Source organism: Dasypus novemcinctus, chromosome 2 (genome assembly GCF_030445035.2).
Source record: "Dasypus novemcinctus isolate mDasNov1 chromosome 2, mDasNov1.1.hap2, whole genome shotgun sequence".
Taxonomy (NCBI): Eukaryota; Metazoa; Chordata; class Mammalia; order Cingulata; family Dasypodidae; genus Dasypus; species Dasypus novemcinctus.
The window spans coordinates 196,624,136-196,645,731 of NC_080674.1; the positions used below are offsets into that span (position 1 = coordinate 196,624,136).

At 40.8% G+C, this 21,596-nt stretch overlaps 1 protein-coding gene and 1 pseudogene across 1 annotated transcript; both read left to right on the top strand.

Moving 5' to 3' along the window:
- The first annotated feature begins 8,740 nt into the window (after positions 1 to 8,740).
- LOC101426539 (WW domain-binding protein 2) lies at positions 8,741 to 10,455 on the top strand. Its single transcript, XM_012531216.4, has one exon. The coding sequence runs from the start codon at positions 8,804 to 8,806 to the stop codon at positions 9,452 to 9,454; it is 651 nt and encodes a 216-aa protein (XP_012386670.1). The 5' UTR covers positions 8,741 to 8,803; the 3' UTR covers positions 9,455 to 10,455.
- A 5,994-nt stretch (positions 10,456 to 16,449) lies between these two features.
- On the top strand, positions 16,450 to 17,724 carry LOC111759329 (palmitoyl-protein thioesterase ABHD10, mitochondrial pseudogene; annotated as a pseudogene).
- Positions 17,725 to 21,596: the final 3,872 nt, after the last annotated feature.

The window sequence follows — 21,596 nt, forward strand, 5'->3', positions numbered from 1 at the left end:
AGAGTCTATAATAAGGTGGATGGGTGATTGGCAGTGGATTGGGATAGTGGTGCAGCAATGTTAATGGGGTCAACAATGGAGTGTGAGTGTTAGTGTGATTGGAGGAGTTGGGCTATCCATAGAACTGGGGAGGGCTGGAGGAAGGAACAGGTAACCTTGGGAGGTTGAGGTCTGTGGTTGGAACTACAATTGTAGGAGTATTCTTTAGGCAACTGTGGCAGGCGGGGGTCACTGGGTGTCTTGCTGGGGGGATATGTGTGGAAGGGTGCACCTGGGGCATGTCTCTATGAAATATGATTGTGTTGATTTGTTTATTGGGTGTTATTTCAGTGGGTGGAAACTCACACAATAACTAACAAAGTATTAAACTGCCATCCTGGGGAATCTTGCTACATTCTCAGAGTGGCAGGAATTTCCAGAGTACATAGACAATGCTTAATAAAAGAAAACACCAATACACCAAATCCTAGATATTAATGCTTATACTTATAAACCTTATTCTTGTAAAACTGACCCTTAGCATAACAATATCTATTGCCTAAGAGTTATCTCCTGAAAACCTCCTCCTTGGTCAAACATAACCTCTCTCTAAGGCAAACTCAGCAAATAAACTTATTACATTCCCCCTGGCACGGGACATGACACAGGGACGAGTCTCCCTGGTACTGAGTGATTAATACAAAGCACCAACCAGCCATGCATTTGGAAAAAGACCTTGATGAAAAGGGGGAAACATTAAATATTTAAAAAGAGTTTTTATGGCTAAGAGATTCCAAGTGAGTTGGGAGGAGGTGATGCCAGAGATTACAGTTATACATGTCTCTGGCAGATGTCACTAACTGCCACAGTAAACAAAGCCTCAAGCCATCTAGGAACTATAAGCAAGGTACGCAACCCCATGACCTCAGCACTTGTCACTGGGCCTTACCTTGGAATATATGATAACACATTTCCTCAATGTAGCAGTTAGGCACAGTTAAAATTTCCCTACATATGATCCTTGTACCCCTTTTATTTGAAACTGTAATTAACACTATAGCCATTAATATGTGTCCCAGAGACTTAAATCTTTGGTCTGTGCATAGGCCGATTGAGCCTTGAATCTCAACAGAGTTGCAGTTAAAAACCAAGGGCCACATCATTCCCCTACCCTAGCCTACCCTACCCCCATGGCAGAAATAGACCCTACTACAGTGTGGTCCCTGGACCAGCAGCATCAGCAACACCTGGGGACTCATGAAAACTGCAAATTCTCAGGCTAGAACCCAGACATTATTGAATCAGACACTCTATAGATAGGGTCCAGCAATGTAATCCTTACCCTTCTCTCCTCTCCCACCCCTCTGTCTTCATGCAATGAGTGCTGTTTTCTCTTCACTATAGATTAGTTTGCATTTTCTAGAATTTCATGTAAATGGAATTATGCAGCATATACTCTCTTTCATCTGGGATTTTTCACTCAGCATAATTATTTTGAAAGTCAGCCATGTTTTTTACTTTATCAATAGTTTGTGTAAATTTATTACAGAGTATTTTTCCATTATATTGCCACAGCACAATGTATCTATCAATTCATCTGTTGATAAAAATTTGGGTAGTTTATAGGTTTTGCCTGTGACAAATAAAACTGACTCTTCTGTCACTTTTACTTCAGTAAAAGTGGTGGGTGTTAGGGTTGGTGTATACTCAGGAGACTTGAATCTCTGGACTGGCCATGTGCCAGCTGGGTCCTGAGCCTCAGCAGTGTTGTACCTCCTATTATCCAGTTCATTGGACTTACCCAGGTCAGCCAGCAGGTGAAGACGGTCAACCGCCATTCCAGGGAATTGAGAGTGCCTACAAATGCAAGCAGGAGAATTGCATCCATCATCCATGTGGGATCTAAGTCCCCTCTTGAAATAGAGGTCAAGTGGACATTACCATCCCAGGGTCCACAGGTTGGAGGGATAAAATATGGATTAGAGAGGATTTACTGATATTCCACTGTAGAACTATTGTGGCTACTAATGGAAGAAATTGTAGCAGTGATGTGGAGAAATTGGCCATGGTAGTTGCTGAGGGCAGGGAGAGGAGAAAAGAGATATGATGAGGAGTCATTTTTGGGACTTGGAGTTGTTCTAAATTATATTGCAGGGACTGATGCTGGACATTATATATTCTGCTATAACCCACTGAATGTACTGGGGGAGAGTGTAAACTACAATATAAACTATTATCCTTGTGGTGCAGCAGTGCTCCAAAATGTATTCACCAAATGCAGTGATGAAAGAGGTTGTTGATGTGGGAGGAGTGGGTTGGGGGAGTGGGGTTATATGGGAACCTCTTATGTTTTATAAAGTAACATTTTGTGTTATCTATTAACTTTAAAAAAAGATAATTGAAAAATAAAATAAAATTTTAAAAAATATAAGAGGTTCCCATATATCCCACTCCCCAAACCCCCACCACATCATTTTATTGTATTTTTTGAAGATACATAGATCACAAAAAATGTTACATTGAAAAAATATGAGGTTTGTATTATTTGTACTGTATTCCTTCTTAGAGCTGAGTATTATTCCATTGTATGTATATACCACTGTATGTATATACCACATTTTATTTATCCATTCATCTGTTGATGGGCATTTGGGTTGATTCCAACTTTTGGCAATAGTGAATAGTGCAGCTATGAACATGGGTGTGCATATATTTGTTTGTGTGCTTGTTTTCAGTTCTTCTGGGTATATACCCAGCAGTGGAATTGCTGGGTCATATGGAAAGCCTATACCTAGGTTTTTGAGAAATTGCCAAACTGTCCTCCAGAATGGCTGGATCCTTCTGCATTCCCATGAGCAGTTGATGAGTGTTTCCGTTTCTCCACACTCTTCTGAAATTTGTAGTCTTCTGATTTTTTTATAGCCTCCAGTCTTATGGGAATAAATGGTATCTCACTGAAGCTTTGACTTGCATTTCCCTAATAGCTAGTGATTCTGAGTATTTTTTTCATGTGCTTTTTAGCCATTTGTATTTCATCTTTGGAGAAGCATCTGGTCAAATTTCTTGCCCATTTTTTAATGGGTTGTTTGTCTTTTTATTTTCAAGATATAGGAGTTCTTTATATATACAGGATATTCATCTCCTATTAGATATTTGGTTACCAAATATTTTCTCCCATTGGGAAGGCTGTCTTTTCACTTTCTTGGTAAACTCCTTTGAGGTGCAAAGGGCTTTAATTTTGAGGAAGTCCCATTTACCTGTTTCTTCTTTTGCTCCTCGTGCTTTGGGTGTGAAGTTCATGAAACCATTTCCTATTACAAGGTCCTGTAGATGCTTCCCTACATTGTTTTCAAAGGTCTTTATGGTCTTGGCTCTTATATTTAGGTCTTTGATCCATCTTGAGTTGATTTTTGTATAAGATGTGAGATGGTAATCCTCTTTCATTCTTTTGCATATGGATATCCAGTTCTCCAGGCACCATTTGGTGAAGAGGCCATTCTCTACCAGTTGAGTGGGTTTGGTGACCTTGTTGAAAATCATATGCCTGTATATATGAGAATTTATATCAGAACTCTCGATTTGGTTCCATTGGTCAATGTGTCTATCCTTGTGCAATGCCATGCCATTTTCATTACTGGAGTTTTCTAGTATGTTTGGAAGTCAGGTAGTGTTATTCCTCCAATTTCATTTTTCTTTTTCAATAGGTTTTTGGCTATTCAGGGCCTCTTTCCTTTCCAAATAAATTTCATAGTTATTTTTCCAGTTCATTAAAAAGTACTGTGTTGATTTTATTGGGATTGCATTGAATCTGTAGATCAGTTTTGGTAGGACAGACATCTTAATAATATTTAGTCTTCCTATCCATGAAAGGGAATATTCTTCCATTTATTTAGGTCTTCTTTGATTTCCTTGGACAGTGTTGTGTAGTTTTCTGTATATAAGACTTTTACATCTTTAAATTTATTCCTAGATATATTTTTAATTTACTATTGTAAATGGTATTTTTTTTCTTGATTTCCTCCTCAGATTGCTCATTATTGGTGCACAGAAATGCTACTGATTTTTGCACATTGACCTTGTAACCTGCAACTTTACTGAACTCATTTATAAGTTCTAGAAGCTTTGTTGTAGACTTCTCAGGACTTTCTATTTACAGGATCATGTCATCTGCAAATAATGAAATTTTGGCTTCTCCCTTTCCAATTTGTATGCCTTTTATGTCTGGTTCATGCTTCAGTGCTTGAGCAAGTACTTCTAACACAAATAATTAAATAGAAGGGGTGATAGTGGGCCTCCTTGTCATGTTCCTGATCTTAGAAGGGAAGGTTTTAAGATTTCACCATTGTAAATGAAGTTAGCTGTGGTTTTTTTCATATATACTCTTTTTCATATTCAGTAAGTTTCCTTCTATTCCTATCTTTTGCAGTTTTTTTAATCAGGAAAAGATGTTTTATTTTGTCAAATGCTTTTTCTGCTTCTTTAGGTATGATCATGTGGGTTTTTCCCTTCAAGGTGTTTATGTGGTATATTACATTAATTGATTTTCTTATGTTGAACCATCCTTGCATACAAGAAATGAAATCGACTTGGTCATGATGTATAATTCATTTAATGTGTAGTTGAATATGATTAGCAAGTACTTTGTTGAGGATTTTTGCATCTCAGTTCATTAGAGAGATTGGTCTATAATTTTCCTTTCTCGTGGTGTCTTTTTTTGGCTTTAGTATTAGGGTAATGTTTGCATCATAGAATGAGTTAGGCAATCTTCCCTCTATTTCAATTTTTTGGAAGAGTTTTAGCAAGAATGGAGTTAGTTTCTGTAATGTTTGGTAGAATTCATGTGTGAAGCAATCTGGCCTGGAGCTCTTCTTAGTTGGGAGGTTTTAATTGACTGATTCTCTTTACTTGTGATTGGTTTGTTGAGATCATCAACTTCTTCATTCATCAATATAAGCTGCTTATGTGTTTATAGGAATTTGTACATTTCCTGTAAATTTTCTTCTTGTTGGAATATAGTTTTTCAAAGTATCCTCTTATGATAGTCTTTATTTCTGTGGGGTCAGTGGTGATATCCCCTTTCTCATTTCTTATTTTGTGTATTTGCATCTTCTTTCTTTTTTGCATTGTTAGTCTAGCTAAGGGTTTGTCAATTTTATTGACCTTCTCAAAGAACCAGCTCTTTCTTTGTTTATTTTTTGATGGCTTTCTTATTTTCAGTTTCATTTATTTCTCCTCTGATCTTCATTCTTTCTTTCTTTCTTCTTCCTTTGGGGTTGCTTTATTGTGTTTTTACTAATTCCTCCAAGTGTGCATTTAGGTCTTCAAAGTTTGCTCTTTCTTCTTTTTTGATGTATAATTTATGGCTATGAATTTCACTGTCAGTAATGCTCCATACCATAAGTTTTGATATGTTGTGTTATCATTTTCATTAGTCTCAAGGTTGTTATTGATTTCTTTGGAGATTTCCTCCTTGTCCCACTGTTTTACTGAGAGTGTGTTTTTATCTTCCATTTCTTGGTGCCGGTATTAGTCAGCCAAAGGGGTGCTGATGCAAAATATCAGAAATTGGTTGGTTTTCCTAAAGGGTATTTATTTGGGGTAGGAGCTTAGAGATACCAGGCCATAAAGCATAAGTTACTTCCCTTGAAAGTCTATTGGGAGTGAGATGGCTGCTGACACCTCCAAGGGGTCAGACTGCCTGGGTTCCTACATTCCTGGGGCTTGCTTTACTCTGGCTTCAAGGTTCTGTCCTTCCTAGGGCTGGGTTCTCTTTCCTCTGCATGCTGACTTCCCAGGGCTCCAGTTTAAGTCTTCAGCATCAAACTCTAAAATCAAAACTCCAAATTTAAAAGCCCTCAACTCTGTTCTTCATCATGCCTTAATCATTACCTACCATGCCGTAATCATAACTGAATCATGCCCAGGCACAGATTGGATCACAGCATATTCCAATATTTATTTTAGGAATTCATCAATTATATCAAACTGCTACAGTGCCTAATCTGGCTCTTTGGCCCTTGCAGATTTCCAGCGTCATTCCCTTGTGTTCAGAAAAAATTGTTTTGTATGATTTCCATCTTTCTGAATTCACTGAAACTTTCTTTGTGGCCTAGCATGTGATCTATCTTGGAGAATGATCCATGTGTGCTTGAGAAGAATGTACATCCTGCTGTATTTGGGTGTAATGTTCTGTATATGTCTATTAGGTCCAGATCCTCTGATACATTATTCAAAGTCTTTGTTTCTTTCTTGATTCTCTTTTGATATATTCTGTCCAATGGTGATAGTAGTTTATTAAAGTCCCCCACTAGAATTGTAGAGGCATCTATTCCTTCACTTAGATTTTCCAGTGTTTGCCTCATGTATTTGGAGGTGCCCTTGTTCGGGGCATAAATGTTTATGATTGTACTTTCTTCTTTAAAGATTATCCTTTTCACTAATATGTAATGTCCATCTTTGTCTCTCATAGTACTTTTGCAATTAAAGTCTACTTTGTGTGATATTGATATAGCTAGCTACCTCTGCCCTTTTTTTGGTTATTGTTTGCCTACAGGATGGTTTTCCAGTTGTTCACTTTCAATCTCTTTGAATCCCTGGGTCTAAGATGTGTTTCTTTTAGACAGCATATAGACGGGTCATATTTCCTTATCCAATCTTTCAATCTGCATCTCTTAACAGTGAGTTTAATCCATTGACATTCAGTGTTATTGCTTTCAAGGAATTACTTATATTAACCATATTTTCTTTGGTTTCATGTTTGTCGTATTTTGATTTTTTTCCCTCTTTTTGTCTTTTTAATTGTTCTTACACTGTCCTCCAACTCTGTCTCTCCAGTTTTTTTCTTTCTTCCTGTAGAACTCCCTTTAGCATTTCTTGAAGGGCAGGATTCTGTTTGGCATACTCTCTTAATTTCTGTTTATCTGTGAATATTTTGAATTCTCTGTCATTTTTGAAAGCTAGGTTTGCTGGATAGAGTATTCCTTGTTGGAATGTTTTTTTTCTTTTAGTACCTTGGCTATGTCATGCCATCGCTTCCTTGCCTCTGTTGTTTCATATGACACATCAGCACTTAATCTTATGGAGTCTCCTTTGTATGTGATGGTCCTATTTTCTCTTGCTGCTTTTAGTATTTTCTCTTTGTCTTGAGCATTGGATAATTTGACTAGTATATGTCTTGAGGTCAGCCTGTTGGGATTTATGCTCTTTGGGGTGTTTTGTGCCTCCTAGACATGTACATCCATCTCTCTAAATAGGTTTGGGAAGTTTTCAGCCTTTATTTCCTGCAACACCCCTTCTGTCCCCTTTCCCTTCTCTTTTCCTTCTGGGATGCCTATAATGTGTATGTTTGTGCATTTTGCATTGTCATCCAGTTCCCTAAGTCCCTGCTGGATTTTTTCCAACTATTTGTTGATCAGTTCTACTATCTGTTTGATTTCAGATGTACTGTCTTCCACATCACTAATTCTTTCCTCTGCCTCTTGAAATCTGCTGTTATTTGCTGAGGGTGTAGTTTTGATTTCTTGAATTGTGCTGTTTATCACCATCATATCCATTCTCTTTTTGCATATGAATAAAATTTCTTCTGTATGCTCTCCAAGTGTTCTCTTAATATCCTTAATCTCTTCCTTTACTTCCTTAAATTGGTCCATGATATGTTTTAAGAGCTTTTATTAGTTGTTCAATGTTTCAATCTTCTTCCTGGTTCTTAGTTTGTTCATTGGATTAGGCCATGTTTTCTTGATTATTGGTATGGTTTGTACTTTTGTTTTTGTGTTGTTTTGTTTCTGTTTAGTCATTATTTTATCATGATGCATTTATTCAGTTGATTAGCTTCTTCATGTAATCTCAGGGTTTAATTGGTTGTTTTTGTGTGCATGGTAAGTCTTCTCTTTGACACTTTGTTCTTCTTATTCTATTTCCTTGTAGTTGGCTAAGTTCCCTTGTAGGAAAATATTAGAGCCTAAGAAAGCAAAAGGGGTAAGAAAAGAAAAAATGTAATAGTAATATTGATAGTAAATGTTAGCAGAGGAACCATGTGAGAGTTAGGAGAATGGGTATTAAATTCATGTAAACTGTGTAGAGTTATAAGAGTAAGAAAAGGGAAACGGACTTTGGCCCAGTGGTTAGGGCGTCCATCTACCATACGGGAGGTCCGCGGTTCAAACCCCGGGCCTCCTTGACCCGTGTGGAGCTGGCCATGCGCAGCACTGATGCGCGCAAGGAGTGCCGTGCCACGCAAGGGTGTCCCCTGCGTGGGGGAGCCCCACGCGCAAGGAGTGCGCCCGTGAGGAAAGCCGCCCAGCGTGAAAAGAAAGTGCAGCCTTCCCAGGAATGGCGCTGCCCACACTTCCCGTGCCGCTGACGACAACAGAAGTGGACAAAGAAACAAGACGCAGCAAATAGACACCAAGAACAGACAACCAGGGGAGGGGGGGAAATTAAAATAAATAAATAAATCTTTAAAAAAAAAAAAAAGAGTAAGAAAAGTGGAGTACCTATAATGAGATAGTAAACTGAATATGGGGGAGAATATAGTATGAATTAAAAGGCCAGTGTGGTCAGGAGAGAGGGAAAGAGAAAAGAAATGACAACAATAGAAAGAGTGAATAAAAGATAGAAAATAGAATAGTTATTAGAAATAAAGTCAGAAAAATTGGGGACTAAACAAAGAGAAGTGGAATGTAAGAGAAACAATAAATAATGGAGGATAGAAAGATATAAAGGAAAGGGAATAGCATTGGTAGTTAAAATCAGTATACACATAAAAGATGAAATTGAGGAGGCGCACTGCATTGCGAGTCTCGGGACCCCTTTCCGAGAGACGATGGCACTCAACAAGAATCACTCAGAGGGCGGCGGCGTGATTGTCAACAACACTGAGAGCATCCTCATGTCCTACGACCATGTGGAACTTACATTCAACGACATGAAAAACGTGCCCGAGGCCTTCAGGGGGACCAAGAAAGGCACTGTCTTCCTTACTCCATACCGGGTCATCTTTCTGTCCAAGGGACGGGATGCCATGCAGTCATTCATGATGCCATTCTACCTGATGAAGGACTGTGAGATCAAGCAGCCTGTGTTCGGTGCAAACTACGTCAAGGGAACAGTGAAGGCCGAAGCAGGAGGTGGCTGGGAAGGCTCTGCTTCGTACAAGTTGACCTTTACAGCAGGGGGCGCCATCGAGTTTGGACAGCGAATGCTCCAGGTGGCATCTCAAGAGTTTTATCCAGGCCCTCCCATGATGGACGGGGCCATGGGATACGTGCATCCCCCACCACCACCCTATCCAGGACCCATGGAACCTCCGGTCAGCGGCCCTGATGTCCCTTCCACCCCTGCAGCCGAAGCCAAGGCCGCAGAGGCCGCTGCCAGTGCCTACTACAACCCCGGGAACCCCCACAACGTCTACATGCCCACGAACCAGCCGCCGCCACCCCCCTACTACCACCCGGAGGATAAGAAGACCCAGTAGACCCCGCCCTCCCCCCACGCTCAGAGCGCCTCCCCCCCTTTCCTGGGGCTGCGTCTGGGGTCGGGGGAGGCCTCGGGAGGGCTCTGTTCTGCCCCAGGTCTGATGATAAACACGAGGGACTCGTGTGGAGGCCCGGGAGGGGGCCCCGGCTCTAGAGAGGCGTCCTCCAGCTTCCCACGCGAGCACAGAGCCTCGGGTGCTGCTCGGCTGAGCTGCCCACTCACTATCTCCGAGGCTCTCCTTGTGGGCGCAGAGGGCCCCCTTCCCCCGTTTCACCCTAGCGGCTTCTCCCCACGGAGGGCCTCTCTGACCACCTCCTCCACCCAGTCCTCCTCTGTTGGTCGCCACTTCAGCCTCAGCTGCCACTAACCCCGCGAGCATGCTCGGACCAGCCGCGGGTCTTCCCGGCCTGGCAGGAGGCCAGGCCTGCCTGGAAGGGCCCCTGCCAGGCCCCCTCCCATTCCCACCCCTCTGGGCTGTCCCAAACCGCCACAGGCCACATTCCCAGCCCAGCTCCATCCCCGTCGCCCTCGCCTTCCCTGTGCTGCCTTGGTCCCCCCCCCTTGCCACCTCTGTGTGACCGAGAGCTTTAACGTGAGCTGCCAGGGCCTGGGTAGCGCCCGCGCCGAGACCACTGCAGCTGGGGCGCAAGCCCTCTGCTTTCCTGCTCGTGTTTCTGCAATTTGTTTGGCTCTGCCTTTTCTCATTTCCTCTCCCTCTACAAGGGGCTCCTCAGCCTGGAGCTGGACAGTGCACGTTTACCCCATCGTGCCGCTTGGGCTGCTGGGTGGGCTGGGCCCAGCCCGGCCCTGGGTGCCACCCGCTCTCTTCCTCTCAGCTTCTGCCCGGTGGGCCTTGCACCCCGGAGCCACTAAAATTCACTCGCATTTGTTCCTGGACTGGTCATGAAGGAGGAGATGGTTATTTAAAGAGAACGCCCTATTTATTTGACAAAAATCCAGTTAATATATTAATGTGAAATAAACCCTGTTTGCACCTTGGTTTGTTTGCTAAAAATGTGAAGTAGTAAAAGAAATGACTGGAAAAAAAAAAAAAATAAATAAATAAATAAATAAAAGATGAAATTGAGGATAAGGAAGCACAGCAAGTAAGAAATGCTGTCTGCAGCACCTAATATAAAAAAAGGAAACAGAAGAAAGAAAAGGGGTAAGGGGAAAGTAAGCAAGAAAAAGAAAAAGAAAAAAAAAAAAAAGAAGGACCTTGGTGGGATAAAGAGGAAGGAAAAACAAGAAAACAAACCAAACCAACAAAATGACCATACAAGGCTTTAAGCAAGGAATCTTCTTTGCAATTGAATAAACTGCTTAGGAGTCTGGCCTTCTCCCTTTCTCCCTTCTTCACTTTCCCTTCTCCCAGAGCAGCAGGAAAGCTGTGTGAGGGGTCCCATAGGAGATTCAAATGGATCCCTCCTGACCCAAATCACCACAGAAAATAATGACTCTTAATTTCTTGAGAGAGAGTACCTACCCCTTGCCAGAAACCCTAAATATGCTATTGGAAGCCTGCAAAGCATATCCTACTGTCCGTCTCCCTTAGGTGTTCTACTGGGGGGCTAGTTAATTTTCTGACTCCATCTTCTCCCAGACCAAGTTGCCTATCCAAGAGCATTTAAGTAAATTAGGCTCTCTCAGCAGATTCACATCTCCTCCCTTCCTAGGCTCTCCCCAAGCCAGCTGGTATGCTCCTTCAAGCTCAAAAAAAAAAAAAGGTGGTGGGTACCAGAACCTTGAACTTGCACTCCTCAGGACCCTCTGCAGCTCCCACCAAAACCCTCCCACTCCCAGAGTTAGTCTGAGACTGGAGGGCTAGGGAAATGTTAGATCTCGGGGAGTCCTCATTTCAGGAAATTGAGGCTGAGGATAATGTGGACTCTGGGTATGTGGGTCTGTGAAATGTAAGTTATGGGGTTTCAGGGAACACAGGTTTGGGGATCATGCATTTGGGGAGCATGGGGCTTTGGAACACTGCCATCCAACTGACAGATTTCAGGGAATGCTGCAGCCCTCAGCCCTAGAAGGAAGGGTTTTACCTTACCACAGCTTCCAACTTCAGTGTTTGAAATGTACAGTTTTACCTTGAGCCAGCATTACTTTTGTCACAGTCTCTCCAGATCGACTTTCAGACACCTCCTGCTTTGAAGGTTCCTGAAACAGCTTGCTCCAGCAAGATTCTGTCCCCACTCAGCTGGTCCTTTGCAGGAGAGATGAGGAGGGTGTACTCACTCAGATGCCATCTTGCCTCCTATCTCTCTTATATTTTTTAAAGTAACATTTTTTTGTGATTTATATATCTTCAAAAAGATACAATTAAAGAAAATGATGGGGTGGGGATTTGGGGAGAGAGGTATATGGGAGCATCTTATGTTTTTTAATGTATCATTTTATGTGATCTATTAACTTTAAGAAAAGATAATTAAGAAATAAAATAAATTTTAAAAATTGCTATGAGCATTTGTACTAATAAAAAGGTGGGAAAACTACAAGTGTTGGAGAGGATCTAGAAAGATAATGCTTATTCCCTCTTGGTGGGAATGTAGAATGGTACAGCCAGTGTGGAGAATGGTTTGGCAACTTCTAAAGAACTTGAAAATAGATTTGCCATGTGTTCTGGTAATACCACTATTAAGTATATACCCAGAAGAACTGAAAGCACTGACACAAACAGGCATCTGTACTCCAATGTTCATAGTGGCATTATTCACAGTTGCCAAAAGATGGAAACAACCCAGGTGTCCATCAACCGGTGAATGGATAAATAAATTGTGGTGTATACATGTGAAGGAACATTATGCAGCTGTAAGAAGAAATTAAGTTGTGAAGTATATGACAACATGAATGAAACTGGAGAACATTATGTTGAGTGAAACAAGCAAAACACAAAAGGAGAAATACTGTATGATTGTGCTAGTAGGAGCTAAATATATTGTATAAACTCATGCAGTTAATAACTAGAATATAGGTCACAAGAAAATAGAAGGAAGATAGAGATAGAAAGCTGAGGGTTAATCTGTGTAGAAATGATAAAAATGTTATTTATGAATTTTTGGAAATAAATAGAAATGGTGAAAGCACATCATAGTGTTTGGAACTAGCAATGCTAATATGTTAGTACAACAGTGAAAGGGAAAGTCTAAGGTCACAAATGTTACTATAAGGAAAGCTAAAAAGAAATGTAATATGAGACTGTATAGCATAGCAAAATCTCATGTGAAATATGAATATGGATAATATTGGATACGTAAAACTTGTTTCTCTTTAAAACTGAGCAAATGTACATTAATGTTACAAGAAGTTAATACCAAAGCAAATATGGACAGTAGTTATAGTAATATATTAATAATTTTCCAATAAAGGTAAAAAAAATAAATACACTAAGTGAAAGAAACTAGACAAAAGGTACTACATATTGTTTGACTCCATCTATACAAAATATAAATACAAATAAATCAGAGAGATGGAAACAGAAAAGCAGCTATTTAAGGCAGGGGAAGGATAGAGAGATTTAGAGGGGATTATTTAAAAGATAAAGGTTTTTGTTTCTTTTATTTTTTATGATAATTCTTATTATTCGAGTGATGAATGCATAGCTATGTGATTATAACAAATACCATTGATTGTACACCTTGGATGGATTGTATGCTTTATGAATGTATATGGCCAGTCTTTGGAAAGAAAGTATCACCATGATGATGTCTTGATTTGGATTTTCTCTTAGCTTCATAATTGTGAGTTAATAAATTGCCATTGTTTAAGCAGACCCCTCTCATGGTATTTGCTTGACCAGTCAAGTAAATTAAACAAGATCCATGGGCCCAGTCTCAGCTTTGAAGTTCTCTGGGAATTGGCAGGAGAACAATTTGCAAGGAAACTATGTGGTGACTTTCTCCTCAGTCATTTTGAGTTCCACATCAGTTAGGTTAATGTATATGTGTGTGTGAGTCTTATAAATGTGTGCTCATTTGGTATGGTGACCAGGATAGATAAGTAAAATAAGAGAGGTTCAAAATGATTTTCATGGGAGGCAGATGTGGCTCAAGCACTTGGGCACCTGCCTACCACATGGGAGGTCCCTGTTTCTGTTCCTGGTACCTCCTAAAGAAGATGAGCAAGATAGTGAGCTGATGCAATGGGCTGGCATAGCAAGCTGATGCAATAAGATGACAAGACACAAGGAAACACAATGAGAGACACAACAAGTGGGAGCAGAGGTGTCTCCAGCCACTGGGCACCTCCCTCCCACATGGGAGGTCCTGGGTTTAGTTTCAGTCCCTCCTAAAAAAAAAAAAAAGAAGTACACAGCAAACAGAAACAGAAAGGAACAGGAAGCACAAACAATGTGGGGGGGGGGGGGGGCGGGGCAGGTGAGAATTAAATAAAATAAATATTTTTAAAGGAAAATTTTTTCAAGATTTATTTATTTATTTATTTCTCCTCCCTTCTCCCTCCCCAGTTGTCTCTTTTCTGTGTCTATTTGAGGCATGTTTTTTGTCCACTTCTGTTGTTGTCAGCAGCACAAGTATCTGTGTCTTTTTTTGTTGCGTCATCTTGTGTGTCAGTTCTGTGTGTGTGCAGCGCCATTCCTGGGTAGGCTGCACTTTCTTTCACACTGGGTGGCTCTCCTTACGGAGTGCACTCCTTGTGCATGGGGCTCCCCTATGCCGGGACACTCCTGCATGGAACGGCACTCTTTGCGCGTATCAGCACTGCGTATGGGCCAGCTCCACACGGGTCAAGGAGGCCCAGGATTTGAACCGCAGACCTCCCATGTGGTAGATGGATGTCCTAACCACTGGACCAAGTCAACTTCCCAATAAATATTTTTAAATGGTCTTCATAATCTCCTTCTAACCTACCTGGCCTCTCCTCCCATTCTGTACTCTAGAATATTATTTTTATATGTTTCTTCCAGGCATGTGGTACCATCTGTTATCTGTACATGTTATATGTGAACACATCTATATGTGTTTGTGAATCACATCATGATCAAGCCATTTATTCCATCTGCATAGATAAATGCTTTCTTCTGAGGGTATAAACCAATTGATTTCCTTTCACCCTAAAAAGAGAGGTGTGGATGACATCTTCATAAAGCATATTTCAATTTCTAACATAAACCTCACCTGCTTCTCTCTGAATATGTGACATGAAAATTCTTTTCTCCCCACCTAGGCTGTAGGTACTACAATGGCCTCGTTCTTCATTTATATCCCACAAAGTAAATAACACAATACTGGGTAGATGAGAATGGGAGAGAAATGGAGTGATAGCAGCCCATCTCCCAGCCATGATCATCCACACAGGACACAGGACATGCCAAGCAAAGTGCAAACTTATTCTCTTTCTGTGTTTCATCCTTCATCCAATTCATTAGGTTCAAAGCTCAAGAGGATGATTGATTAAGATCTCTCTAATGTACGTGAGTAATAAGCTTTCAGCACTTGACCTTCTGTGGTATTCTGCATGCTCTGTTGAAACTGCTTATCTATCTTCCTCTGTGCCTTTTATAGTTCTGTCTTAATTGCTATTGTGTGGCCATGAACAACTTATCAGCATTTCATAACAAATCTATGTGTTCAGGTGCCCAGGACCAGATTCATTTTGCCAATGTGATTGATTGTCTGGAAAGCTTGTTTTAAACCTTCACATGCACAGCTCACACAGTCAAGGCCATCATGACCAGGGTGAGCAGTGGGGTTTCTACTCATCCTGGAGTAAGGGTCTGGCTCCTTCCTGACCCACACCCTGCCCCAGCTGGAACCATTTATCAAGGGCAGCAGAGAGTGAAGACCCAGGTCAACCTGATATTTTGGGGTCATTCCTCTGCCTGGTGGTACCATAAATGAAAATATATCATTAAAAGGCATATTTCTTCTCTGCTTAGCTGTTATGGTGGAGGATATTTGCCTTTTGACAAACTCACTAGGGTGAAAGACAATTTGATGATCTGTAGAAGAGGTACTACACCTATTTCAGGACTGTCTGCCTTGAAAATTTTTACACTGAACTGGGTCCATGTATATGGGGTCCTGCTGGTGTTTTCCTAAGACTCTGTCTACCTGAAAGCTATATCAGGCATTGGCTGGACCATCCTTCGCCCTCTAGCACTGCTTCCTCATCTTTGTTGTCTTAGCAAATTTCCACAGTGTCCTCATGTTAGTTTGACTTGGTCATGTGATCAAACCCTTGATCTTGAAGTTCCTACATAGTTCTGGATACCCATGACAGCCAGAGACATTAGTGCCCAATTGTTGACTATGTGGCAATCAGCTGCAACACTACTAAAGAAAAAGGAACTCAGAGAGAAAGAAAGTGAGAGCCCCACCCTCTTTTGATGGTTAAGTCTTCTACCTCACCCACTGGGAGATTTGCAAATTGCTCACAGCCTTTTTCCCTGTCCACCATGCTCACCTGGCCTGGAGAAGCCACATCTACCTGAGCAACTTGGATGGGTGGATCCCCCCATGGGACCTGCCTCTCCTGGCCCTGAGAGTCTTCTCTTCCCATCCCTATTCCCTGAGACTCTGAAGTCACAGCAGATGTATTTTTCTTTTCCTGGAAATGCTTGTGCTACTTAGAAAGGAGAAAACAGAAATAGCCTGGTTTCATTTTCATTTCCTGTAAATGAAGTCCCCAAACAATGGGCCAGATTTCCCCCACTGAAGAGTGGGGCAAAAGTCAGAGGCTCTTTGGAGTCCTTCCTGCTGGTTCACACTGTTTGCCTTGTTACCCAGACAGGGTGGAGGCTCTCTCAGCCCTTTCCCTCTGTACTGATCACATGCACACACAGAACCTGGATTTCACATGACAGGACAGGTCTGTGTAGTGTTGCTGGGCAGCAGGTTGCAGGGAGGGCTTCACCAGACTCAGCATTTCTGCTCTTGCTGTGGAAACATTTGCAGCTAATCTGTGATGCCATCAATCTCTTTTCCCTCCAGAGCTAGTAAGTAAGAAACTCTTGGGACCATTCAGGATCAGATGACTACTTTGGAACTAGAGGATTGCCAAAGGGAGAGCAGTGCTTCCATCCATACAGGTCAGGCCATGTTCTCCACTCTCCGGGTGGATCAGGCAGTGAGAGGAGGAAATAAGCTGCCCAGAGCCAGGGTAAGCAAGTTCCCTATGATGCCTGGGAGGTCCCCAAGCCAAGATATCATATGCAAATCTCTCAAAAGCTTATATTCTTTATCTTTCACATTGTAATGTTCTTGTACGGCAGGTAGAGGTGATGAAAAAGCATATGTCTAAGGTCCATTTTCAGCTGGCAGTGCATGTGCAGCTTCTGTCCTGGTGCATTCTGCACCTCACCTCACTGTAGGACTGTATGGGATGTAGAGAGAGCTGTGAAGATAGTGGGTATGAGCATGATGCATTGGCAGCTCATATCTTGACAGAGCTCAGACAGCTCAGCCATTTCCTTCAGTCCTCTTTATAGCCTTCGCATGTTATTTGCACACAAACACAAACAGCTTCTCGGTGGCTCTCAGCTTGCAGACAGAAGACCTCACACTGTTTCCTTAGATGACAGGACTCTCCAAACCTGGCTTACAAGCACCTAAAGGGCAAAAGTCCAGGAGTCATCTTCATCTCTGTCTTTATAGCTAATATGAGTGGTACAAAACCCTTGATGATTGAAAAATTTTTCAAATCTGTAAGTCACACCTTTTTAAGGTTTGATTACTCAGGAGTTTTTGAAGTTCAAATAGTAAATTCAAAGAATGCACATTGACAAACTGAGAAAAATGTTCTTTCTATAATTAGCTATAGGAATATAGATATTAGTTGTATCTGGGTGGATGGCTTATGCTTCATGCTGCAACTGCAGGGCCAGGAAATATTGTTGCTCTTGTCAGTGTAGCTACAGCTGCAGATTATCTTGTGATACAGTTTAATCAGCTTTCTTCTTTTGAGGTATAAAAGGAAATAGAAATAAATGGTGAGCAGGTAAGTCTGTCAAAATACATTGAAGAAGGAGCTTATCACACCCAGTACACTTTCATTAAAGAAGCAGAACCTCACTGTTTGTTGCATAGCCCTCTTCCTGTGAACAGCCAGGTAAGATTGCTCCCTGGCACAAAGGATGACATCGTCCTGTGGTGTGCGTCCACAGAGGTTACTGACAGAGTTGTCAGTGCAGATGTCAATGTCAACCTCCAAAAACAAAGCTACGACCAAATAAAGGAAAAAGTGGACATTCAGCATGTCGTTTACACTATTGATTACTTAATTCGTAGGCTTTCAATATTGGTTTGAACTGCATTGTGATATAAAGGTATACTTTTATTTTTTAGTTGATTAGAATCACATTTTTAGTTGCTATATAAAATGATGTATCCACAAGATTGAAAGAGATAACAGTGAAGAACCCTGATACATTAGAATTTTTCCCTCTCACCTCTATTTTGTAGATATCACAGTATTTATTTAAGGATGTGTTTGCACAAATTGTGAAGAAAGTACTGGATACTGTTTGGAAAATTTCTCCATTCTTCAGTCCTTCATTTTTTTTCATTAAAACACTTCCTATTTTTTTAAACAAATCAAATTTTTAAAATTTTTTATTGAAGTATATCATTCATACGTGAATGCACATAAACAATAAGTGTATAGTAAAGATTGCAAACTTACAAAATAAACATACATAACATCACACAGGGGTCTCATACATAACCACTCCACCAACTCTTTGCATTGGTGTGAAATATTTGTTACAAACTATGCAATAGCATTGTCAAAATATTACTACCAACTATATTCCTTATCTTACATTTGGTGTATTTTTACTCCAACCTATACTATTTTTTAAATGTATTTTTGTTAGATATTCTGAACATGCAAAACAATCTATTGTCATTATTTTAATACTAACAATAATAAACAAAAAACAGGCAGACAAAAAAGGAAATACCTCTCCTCTCAATCTTTTTTTTATCAAGAGTTGCTTGCCTTTCTTGTGCATGCCATATATGCCAGCTAGTAAGTACATTCTTCTACTTAGAATTCTTCAAGCACACTTAAAAATTGTGTTTCTGTTTGTTTAGTACCATTATACATGGAGATTTGTAAGACATTACTTGTGATTTTAAAATACAATTCACAAAAAATAGCAAGTATTTATTGAAATATATTTAAAAGAGTAATAGAAATGGTTGTGTTGTAGAATTTGAGAGAGGTTCAATTATTTGCGTATAGAGAGGCCAGGATTCAGGAATGATTTTGAGAAGGAAAAATGGTTTATTGACGGCCGGCCAGACTCGGGAGCTATCTGTTTCAATCCCGAGCCCCGAACAAGGTTTTCAAATGTCTTTTATACAGAGAGGTAAGGCCAAAAGGGTCCCTTTGTTTCAGTTCTCAATAGGCTTGAATAAGCATATATGTCTTCCACATCTTAGGTAAGCTTTTAGCATGGACTTCAGACATTCTAGGTAAGCTTTTAGCATATTTGGTTTGCATGTCCCCTAAATACTTAACGTTTATAGACCTTGCATTGTTAAAGTGTTTCCTGGGACTGGAGTCACTGAGGGCAGGACTGCAGCCTCTTACCGTTCCACACCCACAAGTCAAACAGCGTAGGTTTTCTCTGAAGAGACAAAGAGCCTCCCACCCATAGCCCACTTCAGTTGAAGCATAATAAAGTTCAAAAATAACGGTGTTATTTATAAATCTATATACTGCATGTTACGTTTGAACTTAGCTAAGGTTTTGATTTTTGAAAGACACAAAGCAATACTGGTTAAAGGAAATACATAATTTTTTATCATGGACTTATTTGTTTATATATTTCATAAAGGAATTTCATCATAAGCAATAATGTAGCATTTAATATCTGATTGGTAAAACTAAAGAACAGATTGATCTATGTATATTATTGCTTACCCAAAAAATCATTCCTTTTTCATTAATATATGCCTTAAGTACACATAACCAAATGATTGCTACCTAAATTAGAGGGCTTTCTGAAGTGTAGAATCTGTCAGAAAATATGAAATGAAATGTGTATAGATACTTTTTAATAACTATAACTTGTACAGTAGTCAGTCTTGATATCCTTTAGTTGGTGTTTTTTAACTTAACTTTAGCTGAAATTTATTTAGCCTACTTAGATTATGTTTGTCAAAGTGAAACTTTTATCAGTTGAAAGCATGATTCATATTTATAAAATGAAGGGGGAAAAAAACCTGTGAACAGATATATGTTATATTAATAGGAATTCCCATGTTCTTTTCCATTTCTTCCTAGTTCACAACCAGTGGACATTCTCTCAGTGGTTGGAAGACAGAGTCCAGGGTTCTACAAAGAGTGCTGCCCCAGTTATAATATTGTGATTATTGTAGTAGAAAATAACAAATAGCAGAAACACAGAAACCACCTTGATTGAGTTGTAGGGTCTGAATAGCAGGGCAGGGCTTCCTGTGGTTAGATTTTAACAGGGTATAGAATTTTGATGTCCACATCCCCTCATCCTCCAGGTTCTGTCATTCTGAGGTCACCCTGAGGCAGCTACCTCTTGTATCTGCCTTACTTTTCTCCTCTGGGGTGATTGCTCAAGTCTCAGAATACAATTGGCCATTTCCAAGGGAAGGTGTAGAGCATCCCATCCCCTTAGGCCTCCGAGCAGAATGGGGTAGGCAGAGCCACTGGTAACCTGGTAGACCCCAGGGATTGTGGAAGAGCAGGGATCACCAAAATGATCTACTAGAATTCTGTCTGCAAGGGAGTGAGGAAGATCTCTCTGGCTTAGTTTCTTTTCCTTACATCTCATTTAATTTTCTATCCTGCAAATCATGGGAAAGTAAGTGAATTTCCCTACCTGTGACAAAGATAAAAATATCTCTTGTGTCCTTGAAGGGAAAGGCTCATCTTAGCTTTATCAAAATCTTGTTTCATTCTCTCTATGCATGAGGAGTCTTGAAGTGTGGAAATATTTATGTTCCACCTATTGCCTGGTATTCAAAGATCTTTTATTGCCATCATGCTCTTTTCTTTGTCACAGGAGATAAAATAGGGAAAACAACAGTCACAACTTCCCACCCTTATGGATAGGGGGAACCAAGGCAGTAGAGGGGAAAGAGATGAGAGAGTGGATAAAGAAGCCAATTAAATATTTTATCAAGTGGTGAGCAGTGCACTGGTGGAAATCAACGACTGGAAGGTTAAGGAAAAAGCAGAATGGGAGGTGTTACAAAATTTAATGTGGGAGCCAAGAAAGCCTCTACTGAGAAGGTAAGATCCGGTGCGGGCAGAGAATGAGCCTTGGGATACCTGGAACCCCAAATGCAAATAATAAGAGGTGGGAGCAGGACTTATGTTAAAGGAATAGCAGGAGAGTAATGGAGGTAAAGCAAAATGAGAGGACAGGGAGAAAGAGGAGTTGGAGGTGAATTCAGACAGAGCAAGGGTGTAGGGTCACAGAGCATATTTAAAGAAGTGGCTTTTCCCCTGAGTAAGGCAGAAGTCTGGCTGGTTGTGAGCGGAGGGAGTTTGGGGTCTGGCATTATTTTAGAAAGTTCAGTGGTTGCTATTTAAGATCGCGGCGAGGCAAGGGCAGAGGTGAATCATCTCAAGGAGACTATCTATAGCATCCCAGGTAGAGACAATGTGGATTGGACCCCAATAGTGGAGTGGGAATGTGTTCTACATAGATGTGGAAGGTGAAGCCAGAGGATACTGATATAGAAGGTGAAAGAAAGAAGATTGTGTGGATGTCTCCACACAAATGAGAGGATAGCATTGCTATTACTTGGAAGAGGGAAGACTGTGGGGAGTGTGGGTCTAGGAAGGGATTAGGTTTTAGCCACAATCAGTTAGTCCAGATAGTTGTGGACGTACAAGTGGGAAGTGTTGAGTGAATAATGGGATATTTGAGTCTGGAGATCACTGCGGAGGCCTGGGTGGGAGAGGCATATTTGGAAGTGACCAGCATGTACTTGGTGCTGGAAGACCTAGGACAGGCAGAGAAAACCAAAGGAATGAGTGTAAGGGAACAAATTTGGGGCTGAGTCTGTGGACACCGCAAAATTTAGTTCTCACGTTGGGGAGGAAGTATGTGCAAAGCAGTGGGTGATTCAGCCTCACCCACTTCCTGAGTTGGTTAACAGGAAGTTTATCTGATATAATTGTACTTT

Coding starts and splice junctions, on each gene's coding strand:
- LOC101426539 (XM_012531216.4), top strand. CDS start 8,804: ATGGCACTCAACAAGAATCACTCAGAGGGCGGCGGCGTGATTGTCAAC.